The sequence below is a fragment of the Toxotes jaculatrix genome, chromosome 12 (genome assembly GCF_017976425.1).
Source record: "Toxotes jaculatrix isolate fToxJac2 chromosome 12, fToxJac2.pri, whole genome shotgun sequence".
Classification (NCBI taxonomy): domain Eukaryota; kingdom Metazoa; phylum Chordata; class Actinopteri; family Toxotidae; genus Toxotes; species Toxotes jaculatrix.
In genome coordinates this window covers 8,060,278-8,074,149 of record NC_054405.1, presented here as the reverse complement: position 1 = coordinate 8,074,149, position 13,872 = coordinate 8,060,278, and the positions used below count along the sequence as shown (strand labels likewise).

General features: G+C 41.7%; 1 protein-coding gene across 3 annotated transcripts in view; it reads left to right on the top strand.

The window, feature by feature from the left end:
• The window catches only part of abr (ABR activator of RhoGEF and GTPase), a 120,378-nt gene that overhangs the window by 53,341 nt on the left and 53,165 nt on the right, over positions 1–13,872 (top strand). For all 3 annotated transcript variants that reach the window (XM_041052435.1, XM_041052437.1, XM_041052438.1), the window contains 4 exons: positions 128–226; positions 3,928–4,113; positions 8,424–8,531; positions 9,580–9,640. In XM_041052435.1, coding sequence (XP_040908369.1) covers positions 128–226; positions 3,928–4,113; positions 8,424–8,531; positions 9,580–9,640 — 454 coding nt within the window. The remainder of the gene's footprint in view (positions 1–127; positions 227–3,927; positions 4,114–8,423; positions 8,532–9,579; positions 9,641–13,872) is intronic.

Below are 13,872 nucleotides of genomic sequence, written 5' to 3'. Positions count from 1 at the left end.
TTTTGATGGTGACAGCGCAAGGGAGTGCATTATGTCAATAAGTGTTTACTCAAAGATGAAAGTACAAACGTATATGTGTGTGTGAAACTGTGTGTATAATTACACTCCGGTGTGTTTTATCTTGCAGGGAGACACAGAGAAAGGGCTGGAAATGAAGAAACTGGTGCTGTCTGGTTTCTTGGCCAGTGAGGAGATCTACATTAACCAGCTGGAGGCCCTTCTATTGGTGAGATACACTAACACACACACACACACACACTCACTGAAAAAATGTTCTTCTGCACTAGACAATGTATATAAATATGATCTAACTTTCTTTCTTACTGATTCATGTGTTTTTTGGTACATGTTAAGGCTCATGTAGCAGCACGTGTTGCAGTGCTGCTGCAGCTGTGTTGAGTCGGTGCAGGCCCAGCTGAGCTCTATCTGTGGTAAATGGTCATACTGAAAGCAGGACCACAGTCACAGCAGTTTCCTGAAACACTCAACATGCTTCCCCATGCTAAGCCCTTATGTCATATCCTGCTGCTGTCAGCCTCACGCTGCACTTTAACTGACGTGTAGTCAGTCTGGAGTCAAGTGCAGCGTTAAGCAGCGCTGTAAAATCATTTAATCTCACACCAGTCGTAGTTCAAAACCTCCACTGCTACACCACGAAAGTGTAGCTGCGAGAATACTGGCAGGAATCTGCTCTGTCTTTCAGTTCCCTGTCTTTCAGCCCCAAATGACGACACAACAAGTCGTGATACAGTTCAACCAATAAGGAGTTTGTTCCCGTCCCTCTCCACTTCCTCAGTCACTGAGAGAATGTCAAGTACAACTACAAAACAAGGGGAGATCACACATATTTTTAACATATATTTTGCAGGTTTGAGTTTGTACTACCAAATTAAAGGCAAGTCAGGATTTGTAAACAGAAGTCAGCAGTAGCTCGTGTCTTGGATAAGGTTTTGACAACTTTAAATGTCATCTGTTGTTGTTAAAGGTTATGATGGTGAATTTGCTATGATCTCAAAAACTGATGATGTCTGTTTAAACTGGGATGTTTGGGTATAAACCACAGAACAACCCACAAGTCTGTTCTGTTTAGCTCGTTGACTAGACCAACAAACCACCTCAGTGTGCTTCAAAGAGACAGAGACCCATCTCCTCACCTGCTAAATACCTCAAAGGACTAATACAACTTGTTCAACACTGTAGATAAAGAAAGGTGATTTACAAGATACAGACACTGACTAGACAGTTGCATAATTTCTGTCTAGGATCATTATTTCTTAGTTGAGATATATGGTCAAAAATATCACTGACTGAACCTTTTCTTTCCTCTTTCTTATCTTTAGTTTCTTTCCTCTCCTCTCCTCCTGGACATCCAGAGTGTATTGACACATCTCACCTCATGCTAAATTTGTGTTGCTGACAACAGATCAGATGACAGTGAAATTAATGGGGTCTTCGCTGTATGAGGATTGTGCTGAACAGCACTTTGTTTAGCAGCTCCTGCTTTCATTTACAGTATCAGTATCTGTGACACCACTCACCTCTCATTTGAATGAGCCATGTCTTAAACGTGCAGATGTATAACATGGAAACATAAATTTAGATGGAAATCTATGAGGGTGACCAGTCTGCAAACCTGATGAGGGCTTTTCAGCCAGTTGCTTTATATATATATATATATATATATATATATATATATATATATATATATAAACTATGCTGGGGGTGTCGTCTGTGTATCTGCAGTCACTGTCAGTGCTTTTAAATGATGCAGTCTGTCTGATTAGCCGTTATAAACCCCTCCAATCAGTGGGAGACTGACTCATCATCATCCTTTGAGAACGTCTGGTTCCGTGACGCGGAACGCGCCTTTATATTTTCAGTGTAATTCAGGCTCCCCCCTCCCACCCGTGTTCACTCCACATACATCTGTGATTAATTGAACAGCACAGCGGAGAAAAGGCTCACCCAACTTAAGCACTGACCCAATTTGGCCACTGATTGGCCAATTAACTGCCCCAAACTGCACTCAGAAACTGCTCTGAAATTAGATTAGCATTTAAAATACACTTTATGACATAGTAAAATGCTGCATGAAGACATGTAAATACAGTAAACTTGAAACTGAAGAAACATTAACCGAGTTTAGGGGTGATACAGTCCCCTCCAAAAGTATTGGAACAGTGAAGCAAATTCCTTTATCTTTTCTGTGGACTGGAAACATTTGAGTATGACACCGAAAAACAAATATGAGACAAAAATTCAATTCAATTTCAGCTTTGATTTCCAGGTATTTACATCTGGTTCTGATGCACAACTTAGAAGATAACATTATTTGTAAAGGAACACTACATTTCTGGGTGATCAAAAGTATTGGAACATGTGACTGACAGGTGTGTTTTGTTGCCCAGGTGTTTCCTATTACACTAATTATTCAAACAATAAATAGCACTTGCTCAGTTTCACATTTGGGTTTTGCCAGAGGAGACTGCATTTACAGCAAGAAGTGTAACAAACATGAAAACCAGAGAGCTGTCTATGAGGGAGAAAGAGGCAATTGTGAAGCTGAGAAAAGATGGAAAGTCGATCAGAGCCATTGGACAAACATTGGCCATAGCCAGTACAACCATTTGGAATGTCTTAAAGAAGAAGGAAACCACTGGTGTACTAAGTAACAGACGTCGAACAGGTAGACCGAGAAAAACAACAGCAGTTGATGACAGAAACATTGTGAGAGCTGCAAAGAAAAACCCTAAAACAACTGTTAGTGACATCACCAACAACCTCCAGAGGGCAGGAGTGAAAGTATCAGTATCTACTGTTCGCAGAAGACTTCATGAGCAAAAGTACAGAGGCTACACCAGAAGATGCAAGCCACTCATCAGCAAGAAGAATAGGAAGGCCAGGCTGGATTTTGCCAAAAAGTATAGAGACTAGCCTCAAACATTCTGGGACAAAGTGTTATGGACTGATGAGACAAAGATTAACTTTTACCAAAGTGATGGAAAGGCTAAGGTTTGGAGAAAGAAAGGATCTGCCCATAATCCCAAACACACAAGCTCAACTGTTAAACATGGTGGAGGCAATGTCATGGCTTGGGCTTGCATGGCTTCTTCTGGGATGGGCTCATTAATCTTCATTGATGAGGTAACACCTGATGGCAGCAGCAAAATGAACTCAGAAGTCTACAAAAACATTTTGTCTGCCAATTTAAAGAAAAATGCAACCAAACTGATTGGGAGATCCTTCATCATGCAGCAAGATAACGACCCAAAACACACTGCAAAAACAACAAAGGAGTTCATCAGGGGCAAGAAGTGGAAGGTTTTAGACTGGCCAAGTCAATCTCCAGACTTGAATCCTATAGAGCATGCTTTTCACTTGCTAAAGAGGAAACTGAAGGGAACAACCCCCCAAAACAAGCAACAGCTGAAAGAGGCTGCAGTGAAAACCTGGAAAAGCATCACAAAAGAAGAATGCAAAAGTTTGGTGATGTCAATGGGTCACAGACTTGATGCAGTTATTTCAAGCAAAGGATTTGCAACAAAATATTAAGTCTTATTTGCTTTAATTATCTGTTACAATACATTTGAACACCTAAAAATGTGGTGCTTCTTTACAAAAAATGTTATCTTCTACGTTGTGTATCGGATCCAGATGTAAGTACCTGGAAATAAAAGCTGAGATGTTGAATTTTTGTGTCATATTCATCTTTTGGTGTCAAACCCAAATGTTTCCAGCCTACAGTAAAAATAAAGGAATCAGCCTCATTGTTCCAGTACTTTTGGAGGGGACTGTATCTTGTTTTCCGGTTCTTGGTATGTTTATTTAAGCTTTGAAAAAAATATGTAAGGTTGGTCCTCGGCTGCCTCCTCAACAGCTGAGTTGTTTTCATGAACCTGTCCGTTCTGTCTGTCTCTGATTTTCCAGCCCATGCGTCCTCTGAAAGCCACAGCCACAACCTCCCAGCCCGTGCTGACCATTCAGCAGATAGAGACCATCTTCTACAAAATCCAGGACATCTTTGAGATCCACAAGGAGTTCTATGACGCCCTCTTACCCAACATCCAGCAGTGGGACGAGAAGGTCACTGTGGGACATTTGTTCCAGAAGCTGGTGAGTCTGATGCTAATAACAGTCCTTGGGTCTTTTTTTCCCCTCTCCATTTTCTTTCAGGGTGCATGTAAATGAGTATTGAAAGCAGAATTGTCAGGCTTCTCGCAATTTGTACTCAGTGAATCATCCTCCTAAATTAGCCTCTGTGTGGGTGTGTGTGGGTGTGTGCCCTCGTGTCTGTGGTCTGAGTGTATTAGCAGAATGTTGTAGCCTCCAATCTTTCACAGTGTCATATTTGCACTGGATGATGTTGCTTAAACAGACTCTCTCAGTCCATAATGTAACAGCCTCATTGTAACCTGTCTGAGCACATAATATTCTATAAGAGCCTGTGCATATACTGTACAGCGTGCATGTTTGTTTGTCACACTGGAGACAGGCTGATGCAACGTGCTGTAAAAGAGACTTTCAACTGAGATGTAAGAAACTAGACCACTGGTAGGAAAAAGAAATCCAAATAGAAATTTTATTTAGAAGTTAGTGCCTATTTAGTGTTTAAAACACAGAAGCAATTGTCAGTAAAACTTCAATTAATTTCAGTAGTGTGGCTGGTATGACTGAGTACGTCCCACTGTGGGCAGGTACTAATAGACTCATATGGTTTATAATTTTCCTGGACTTAGTGACTGGACTGAGGGTCGAGTGTCTCAGGATACCACAGAAGCACGGAAATAGAAAACAGAACTATGATTCTTGTTTATCATGCACATATAAAGGACTCTATATGGTTTATTAACAAGGTCGTACATTTACATTGCCTCATTTTATGATAGAATTTCTAAAAGATAATGGTCAGTTACTTTGTCAGCATCATCTTACAGCATGACACATCACAGCTGTGGTGTCAGATAATAGTGTTGTTGAAACGCAGAACCTTCGACAGAGGCAGCTTGCCATTAATAATGGAGGACATAACTGTCATGAAAAAAATGAAAACATAAGATGTGCAGTTTTAAAATCTGCTATCAGATTTTGTCAGCCACCAGATGAAGGTGAGTAACTGAATCAGTGATTAAATCTGTCCCACATTTAGTTTACACCTCATTTTTGGATCTTGGGAGACGTGATTTATTCTCGCTAATGAGCTGTGAGTTAATACAATGTCCCATTATGAGAGATCCTGTGACATTTTGCCAAGCCATGAGCACACTGTTGTTTTGACTAGAGGACAAGAGCAAGTGTCATGCCAGCTCAGACAAATAAACACCTCAGAGCTAAGACTTTGTCATCTATTTTAGTCTTTCAGAAGAGCGCTTACTGTAAGAAGCTGTAAAACATTTCTGGCTCGACAGGCCCAATTAAAGATGGAGAGAAACAGAGTTCATATCTGTGCAATGGACAACATCTGAGGCTTTTTAAAGGTGGGACGACATAGAGCAGCCTGTCGTTCTGATTGTATTATCAGCTTACAGTTTGTGACCATATTCTCCTGGACAAAGCCAAGGTGTCACGTTGTTATCGTAGGTTTCGTAAAAGAACCTTTACACGTCTGTTTTGATTTTTAGCCCCACAGTGACTCAGCTACAGATTCTAAGCGACCTTTTGGTTTTACAGATGTATGGACATCACAACTGAGTGGGTTTCGCACAATCAAAATGAGGAACCTAGTTAAGATGTCTAGTTTATTCTGAAATGAAGCTGGGCTTTTTTTTTTTTTTGCATCTTTCACTTTCGGTTTTCAACATCTCACCAAGGGTTTCAGGTAAAAATTTTCTCATCTTAAAAAAAAAACAAAAACAAGGACAGTGTAAACTCAAAACATCTCTTTACATTTGGTACACTAATCCCTACATGTACAGGGCAATATGCGTGAAGACAGAGACACTGAGGATGAAAATAGGTGGCAGTTAATTATTAACAGCTAAATGTGCCAAAAGTTTAGAGGAGCATTCGTGTAGAAGCCCATCATTTATATTAAATCATATTTTGACCTGTCACTAAGTCCTGGATGGGTATCAGAAATTTAAAGTTTAATTAAACATGTCTTTAGAGGGAGAAATGTGTCAGCAACTCAGGAAGACAGATCTGCAATGCTACATGAGCTTGTGTTTGGTAGCAAAGTAAACAAACAGAGCTCTCATGTAGAATTATGGTTGTTTTAGTAGTTTACATGCTTCCTCTTGGCCCCTCCTCCTCTCTGGGGCACCCCAGGAGTCACACCACCAAGTGACACCTATTAGTGTAGTCATCAGCTCCCATCTGTGCTGCGTATATGTGCGTACATGTCAAGCAGGTCTTGTGGCAGCTAAACATTTAGTCAGAGTGGCAGTGTGAGAGTACAGATGGCAGCGTAATTAGCTGGTCTGCTCCCCACTGCTCCTCGTCAGCAGCACGGAGGCCACGGGAGCAACACAGAGGGACCGAGTTAGAAAAGCGAGCAGACACAGGCTAAAAGCCAGCAACAATTCCAACTTTTCTCACCTTTTTGAGTCAAGAGAAGGGCTCAGCTGCGTCCTGTGACTGCCAGGATTGCACTCGTCCAACCAAATTATCTAAGTCCCCGGAGGCATAACGTGGGACGGGTCTAATCTTGGAAACACATCACTTTCAAACACATTTCTGTAGAAATGGCTCCATATTTTGACAGTGAGTGTGACTGTTATCGATGTAGTGTTTTATTGTTGGTAAGTGAATTCTTGTTTCCCCACAGTTACTTTTTTTAGCCAGGCTAATGGTGTGGCTCAGTGGACGGCAGTGTTGGTCAGTTTGTCCACCCTTTTGGTCCAGACTAAAATACCTCTAGAACTGTTGGTTGGATTGCTGTGAAATTTTATTCTGATGGTCATGGTCCCATGAGGATGAAGCTTACCGACTCTGTCCATCCCCTGACCTTTCCTCTATCAACACGAGGTTGACATGTTTGGCTTTTAGAGAAATATCTCAACAACTGTGGTCATTCACAGATGCTAATCATTGCATCATTTGAAAGTGAGTATTGCAGTGAAATCGTCTTGGTTTGATTATGCTCTCTACGTCACTAGTCTCGTGTATGACTTGCTGAGTTTGAGTTTTAAAGATTAAGGGGGAACAATGAATTGCTAAATATTAATTGTGCTGATATCAGACTTATGATTTAGAATCTAAACCTTTCACTGCTGTTTGTCTTTTTTTTCTTTAACTGACTTTAACCTATAACAGAGCAGGCTATCCTCTAAAATGAATTCAAAAGAGCTTGGACGAAGTGTTGCGTGTTACACTCAGAGCTGTATGCAAAAGATATTCCTAGAAACATGGACTGGACTTCAGCCTTCTGCTGTCCAACACGTCAGACAGACGTTAAATTAGCTGCAGGCGTTTTGATCATCTAGACAGTGTCTATTTCTAGTCAGCATTCTAGTACTGTCCCAGTCTCTCCTGTTGTTTTTTTTTTTAATTCATCTTCTCCCTCTCACTGCCGCTCTCAAACACAGTGTTGTTTTCCCACCCACCACTTTGACCTGAGATCTTGTTGTTTGTGGCACTATATTTGGAGCTTTGCACCAAGTCCTGCGTTGCGTCTCTGTGACGAACTGAGCTTGAGAGGTTTCATACTGGTCACAGCTTGTCCAAGCTTGTCCAAGTCGTTCTGCTTGGTTTGTGGTTTCCAGCCCAGCTGCCAAGTCAAAAAACGAAATTCAGTGATCAAACATATTGGTTTCTCTCTTTAGTCCAAGGTTTTGGTTTAACATAATGAAGTCGGGTGTTACGATGCACAGACAGTGACGCTTGTTCGGTTGACTTCTTGTCTATTTAAGTTATTATGTGACTAAACGTCTGTTGATGAATATATCATATAATAACTCTTGGCTACTTGTTATTTTTTCCATCACATGTTCTTGCTAAGAATGTATTGATCTAAGGTCTACATCTTTTAAAGTTCAGATAAGGCGGGATGATTCCCTCACAGCTCCTCTCTTGAGGCCAACTTTCCACCTCGCACTCTGAGGGGAAGTGGAAAGAGAGGAAATGAAAATGATGTCAGAGGAGAGGGATTTAAGGACAAAAGTAACAAGTCTTTCTCATTCAATCTATTCAGCTGAATCCAATCTCACTGCTTTAATAGGGTACAGTCAGCTCTTCAGCCTAGCCATTGAAGCGTAGCTGTAGCAGGATGCATATTCATGCACTGCTGGTCTGCAGCTTGAGTTACAATGCACATACAGTGGTGCAGAGAGCGGCTGTTAACAAAAAGGAAAAGAAAGGAGAAAGTGACTCTGTTTCAATCAAGAGGACTGCACAGAGCCACCAGTGGAGTGGCATCATGGGAATATGATTAGCTTGTGTTCTCTGACTATACTGTATTGTGTGTGTGTTTGCTTCGTATGACCCAGGCCAGCCAGCTGGGTGTGTACAAGGCCTTTGTGGACAACTACAAGGTGGCGCTAGAGACGGCAGAGAAATGCAGCCAAGCCAACATCCAATTCCAGAAGATATCTGAGGTAAGTCCATCCCCCAAAGATGATGAGAGGCTCAGGGAGCAGGTGTTAGCATTCAAATTTGAATAGCCCTCCATCAGAAATGCTTGCTGAGGGGAAACACATCAGTTTCTATATTTTGATTCAGTCAGCTAGTCCACCTACATATTAATAATCTCATTAGATAAAAAAAAAAAAAACCCAACCCCTCTATTGGTCACAACTGTCACACTAATTCTGTTCAGTGAAGTGATGAAGAAAACAAATGCACATGGAACGACAGTAAATGGGGAAGAAAGGCAAGTTGGAACATCCTCTTTTCGACAGGAAGCAACAGTGTTAATGGGAAATGTCGTGTTTTGAGGAACAGAATTTACAGCTAAATAAGTCTGCTGTACATCAACACACAGTTGTAGCAAGGTGGATATATTTAGAATTGGGAGTTGGTGTGGAGGAGGAGTGATCTGTGGTTTGAAAAATCCTCCTGATAGCTTTGAAGGTGTTATAGATGTTAATTAACAAAACATCTGTGTCTGAAGTGACTGCTGAACTGTGATAATACCAGACCCACACACAGGGGATAGTTAGATTCAATCTGCTGCTAAATGTAATGAACAAACATGCAGCAGAAAAAAGATTATCATAGTGATTAAAATCACATTAGTCATATAGCGTATATGACTTTATTAGCCACCTCAAAACCTATATCTGCATAACTCTTTTTTAGGGATTTTCATCAAAACCTTAATAACCTTAATAATTGACATTATTTCACTGTCATGCTATAAAGGTGTGTTGGTGGTTGAAAACATAATTTACTGACAGTTGAACGTGAAGTTTGCATTTCCCAGCCACCTTCAGCAGTCTCAGTCTGCTGCAATTACCCTATACTTTTTCATTAGTTCTGCCAGCCTCAGCCAGGCAAGTACAGAGCAGTGTTTGTGTGTGTGTGTGTGTGTGTGTGTGTGTGTGTGTGTGTGTGTACGTACGTACGTGTGTGTGTGTTAGAGGGGGACCAGAGCGTGGTTGTGTGTATTAATTAATCAAAGTGATCATTCGTTTGTTCTTTCAGAACCTGAAAGTAAAAGGGCCTAAAGACTCAAAAGATTGTACCACAACTATCTCAATGGAAGGTAAGTTTGTGTGTGTGTCTGTGTTTTTGCGTGTGTGTGTGTGTCTCTGTATGGACGTCTGTTCAGGCTGTCTTGCTGCTTTAAGACCCCAGTCTTGTGCGTTCTACTTGTGTATGCAGTGGCGGGCTTTGGGAGGCAAACCAGCGCATGTGTGAGCGCGCACACACTTTAGCTCTTTCTCTCTCTCTCTCTCTCTCTCTCTCTCTCACTCTCTCTCTCTCTCTCTCTCTCTCTCTCTCTCTCTCTCTCTCTCTCCCTCTCTCTCTCTCTCTCTCTCTCCCTCTGTCCGTCTCTGCCTGAGGAAGGAGGCAGTGAGCAGGAGAACAGAGTGAGGAGAGGAGATGAGGGATATGGAGGTGCTTCTGGTCCTCAGACTGTGTTGTAACTGCACATACGGTAACGACTGCATGAAATGAGCTGCCGCCGTTTGATTTTAGGCGATTTGATTGTCGTTAGATTGTAGATTGTTAATATGATGTTGGATTGTTTGCTGTAAAGTTTGGACAGTTATTGATAAGCTGTCAGATGCTGATTTGGGATACTGGGATATCTGATTGATATTTGGAGCTGTATGCACTGTGTCATGATGTGGTAGTGATGTCTGCTTGCCCATCATTTCTGACCTTAAATGGAATTTGCCTTTTCCTGTACATTTATGTGCTGTAACCCACGTAATCAGAGTGATAAAATTAGTTTCTTTTGAAGCGTCAGATCTGGAATATGCTGCTCACCGGGACTGACAGACTCCCAGCAGTTCATGTCTGTCATTGAGCAGAATATATAGGAGGACAGCATCTTCTATCTGTGTGTGTGTCTGTGTGTGTGTTTGTTTAAAAGCAAGCCACGTTTAGTCTGTATAAGAACTGCCAGCCCCAGGCTGCTCCTCATAAAGAATACTTATCACCAGAGGATCGGAACAAGTCTGATCCGTGTGTCAGTGAGTGAGTATATTAGGGAGCTTGTGCATGCCTGTGCTCTGCTGGCATCTTGCAGACTTAAGCTGTTTTGGGGATTTTGCTCGACTAAACCAGGGGGTAGACCTTGTGCTGCAGGGGAAAAAGGGAAATTGTAAGCTGCCCAAATTATGCAATGATAGGCAAACGTGATGAGCAAATGGTGTGGCTTTGTCAGGCTGAGAGAACCAGGGTGAGTGTTAATATGTGTGTCAATTTTCAGCAGCATGTACCTGTGAAGCGTCTGTGAATTTATTCATCGTAAATGAGGAAGATTCAAAACATCCTGGTTGTTTTAAACCCTTTTCTGATCCTTTACGGCTTAGACTATATCGTCTATATGATTTGTTTGCTTTACCATAGGTCACCATGGTATTTAAGTTGCATGAAACTAGTTCCATATTCCCACAACAATCAGTGTTTGTCAGCACCCGGGGCAGTCGCTTTGATTACTGTTTGTATTGCATTTCCTTAATTACCTGGCGAGGCAGTCGAGGGATTTCTCTACCTCTGCTCTGAAACTTCCTCTTTCTGTTCCCTCCATGTTTCTTTTATCATGCTTTCTTCACTGTCCTCATCCTTCCCTCTTTCTTGCCTTCCACAAGATTTAACTGGACCTCATTCAAATGAACTGACGTGTTTTTGTTTTTTGGATTTTCTTCATTGAAATAAATCAATTCGTCGGGGTTGTTTACATATGATAAAGCTTGCTGTTTTATCTGCCTGACACCTCCTAATGAATGGATGCAAATAGCAACACCAGTGCTAAATCAAACAGGCATCTGACATCCTGTTTTACATGTAAATTAGGACTCTCACTACAATTTCCTCTCTTTTCCTTAATCCGTATATGCCCTCTCCCTATCTGTCATTCTGCCTTCTTTATTTTCCCGCTCCTGTCGGTCTCGGTCTGTCTACCTCGTCCTCCTTCACGGCTCATGCCAGGCACTGGTAGCCGTACGTCTTGCCAAATACTGAGGATGGAAACCTGGCAGTCCCTGCGTCCTAGCTGTAGACCCGAAGCAGTGTGTGCGTTGCGCTTGTTCAAAGACTTCGCCCGCATGGTCTATCCCCTCGTTAGCAAAGATGAGCTATCTGTCCGTCAGCCAAGTCGTCAAGGCGACCTTGAGAACAGGACCAATCAGAGGCACCTCGCTGTGACAGGTCATCGACTTCCAATAATCCTGTTTGATTCTCTCTCTCTCGGTCTCTCTCGGTCTTCTCTTCCTCCCTCGTTCTGACTTTGACTGAACTTCGCTCCTCATTCTAGATTTAGTCCCTGTTGGTAAAATGCACATAAATAAGCTCAGAAATCACTTACATTTACATTTAGTCACTTACAGAGGCTTTCATCCAAAGTGACTTAGAAGTGAGAGACAACAGCAAAACTTCAGTACAGTGTGTGACCTTGAAGTAAACACTAAATACTGAATGTATTCACTAAGACAAAGTGCAACGAGATCAGAAGTGCATCGAAAGTGCACAGTAAGTGCTAGTTAAGCATGTTGGGGCGTTAGAGGTGTTAAGGCATTTGTCCTGCACTCGTACTGCAGACACATTTTCATACACATTAGCATCCTGGTTATAATCCTGATTCTATTCAGGACATGATGTTTCCCTGGTTCTTGCAGTATTCTATATCTCTGCATGTAGAATAATAATGTTATGTATGGAAGAAAAATGGAAATAGAAGAAGATGAAAAGTGGAGTTTTGGATCACTGAGCATATGCAAGTGTCTCAAAAGGTGTTTTATGTCCAGGTTTCTGTAGCCTTTATGGAACTCTGTCTAAACTGAAATATCTCAGCAAATATTTGATGGATTGCCATGACATTTTGTTCGGATTATCTATGAATCTATGAAACAGCATTTCAGTCATACAGCACAAAGCAGGATATAAATAATCATATAATACAGCTGCTGTGCAACAGCTGACATACTCACAACAGAAGTTCTTACATGCACTGTGCTAACATCTGACACGTGTGCCGTACCCACAGTAAAAGACCTCAAGGCACCTAAACTTTCCTAAAGTCTCCTGTACATGAGGTAAATACAAAGCTGTGCGCACACACACATAATTAGATGGTGTTCACTACGCTTGCAGTCAGTGCAGGTCCTGTAGTAAGTCCTCCAGGGGGTAGCAGTATTGGTTCACTGAGCCAGGACGCTTGATGGAGGCGGCATTATTAATGACCAGAGGGTGGGCTGAAATTTCAAAGTGCATCAGCAAAGCCCTCTAGAAGATTCTCTTTGGTCTCACACAGTCGCTGAGTGTGTATATGATATGTAGGTATAAATGAGCACATGATAGTGTGTGTATGGAGTCTGTAAAGCTCTATCTGTACATCTGACCATGTTCCCTGCAGGTTTCTGCTCTTGTTCTGTCATTTCTTATACTTGATGAAGGATAAAGGAGGATTAGCACTTAAAAGTGAGAGTACAGAGGGAGAGAAGAAGAGAGAAATAACATGACGTTACTGGTACACAAGAGAAGAGAGCAACGTTCAGTGGTTTAAACAGATAAGTGTAACACTGAAGGGGAGCTGTAGCTGCGTTTCTACCTTCTCTGTGGGAGCAGAGCCCTGCCTCTGGGACGACCTGCTCTGCATACAGAAGGCACATCACTTCTCTCTGTTTCAGTTGGCAACTTTTCTTCCACTTCTTCGGTTTGAAAATCAGTTGCTTTAAAGCAGCAATTTTCACTATAATAAATGGAGATTAGCTCGATCACTGAGTGGAACATCGTCAGCTGGTTTCTAAATTCGTGTGCCCTTGTGGATTTATCACATACCCTTAGTTTATTTCTTTTTGAGCATATGCACAGTGCAGCATTATTGTACTTGTTTTTTTTTAACAATGCCTCGTGACACTCGTGTTATTATTATTTTGAGACCTTGAGACGTTTCTGGCATTTTATTACACAACAACCGGACCCAGTTGTGACAAAGGAAATCCAGAATAAAAGTCTTCTCCTTCAACCTCCCATCTTGTCTCTATATGTGTATTTGCTCCTTATTTGCTTCTCCATAGGGGTTCTGCTGTCTTGCCTCCTCTCCTTTCCTCTGTCCTATCTGTTGGAAGTTTCTCACCTAGAGCTGTCATGTATGTCAGACCTGCTGCTGTTCACACTACCACAGCAGCAAAGGCATCCCAGGGGAAACCAGCCAAGTGTGGTGGTGCAGATTTAAACTGTGGCTTAGAGACAGGAACGCTGGCATCTGGGCACGTGTCTTTGTTGTGGTACTTTTTTTTTATAAATACATGCATAAATTTGTGT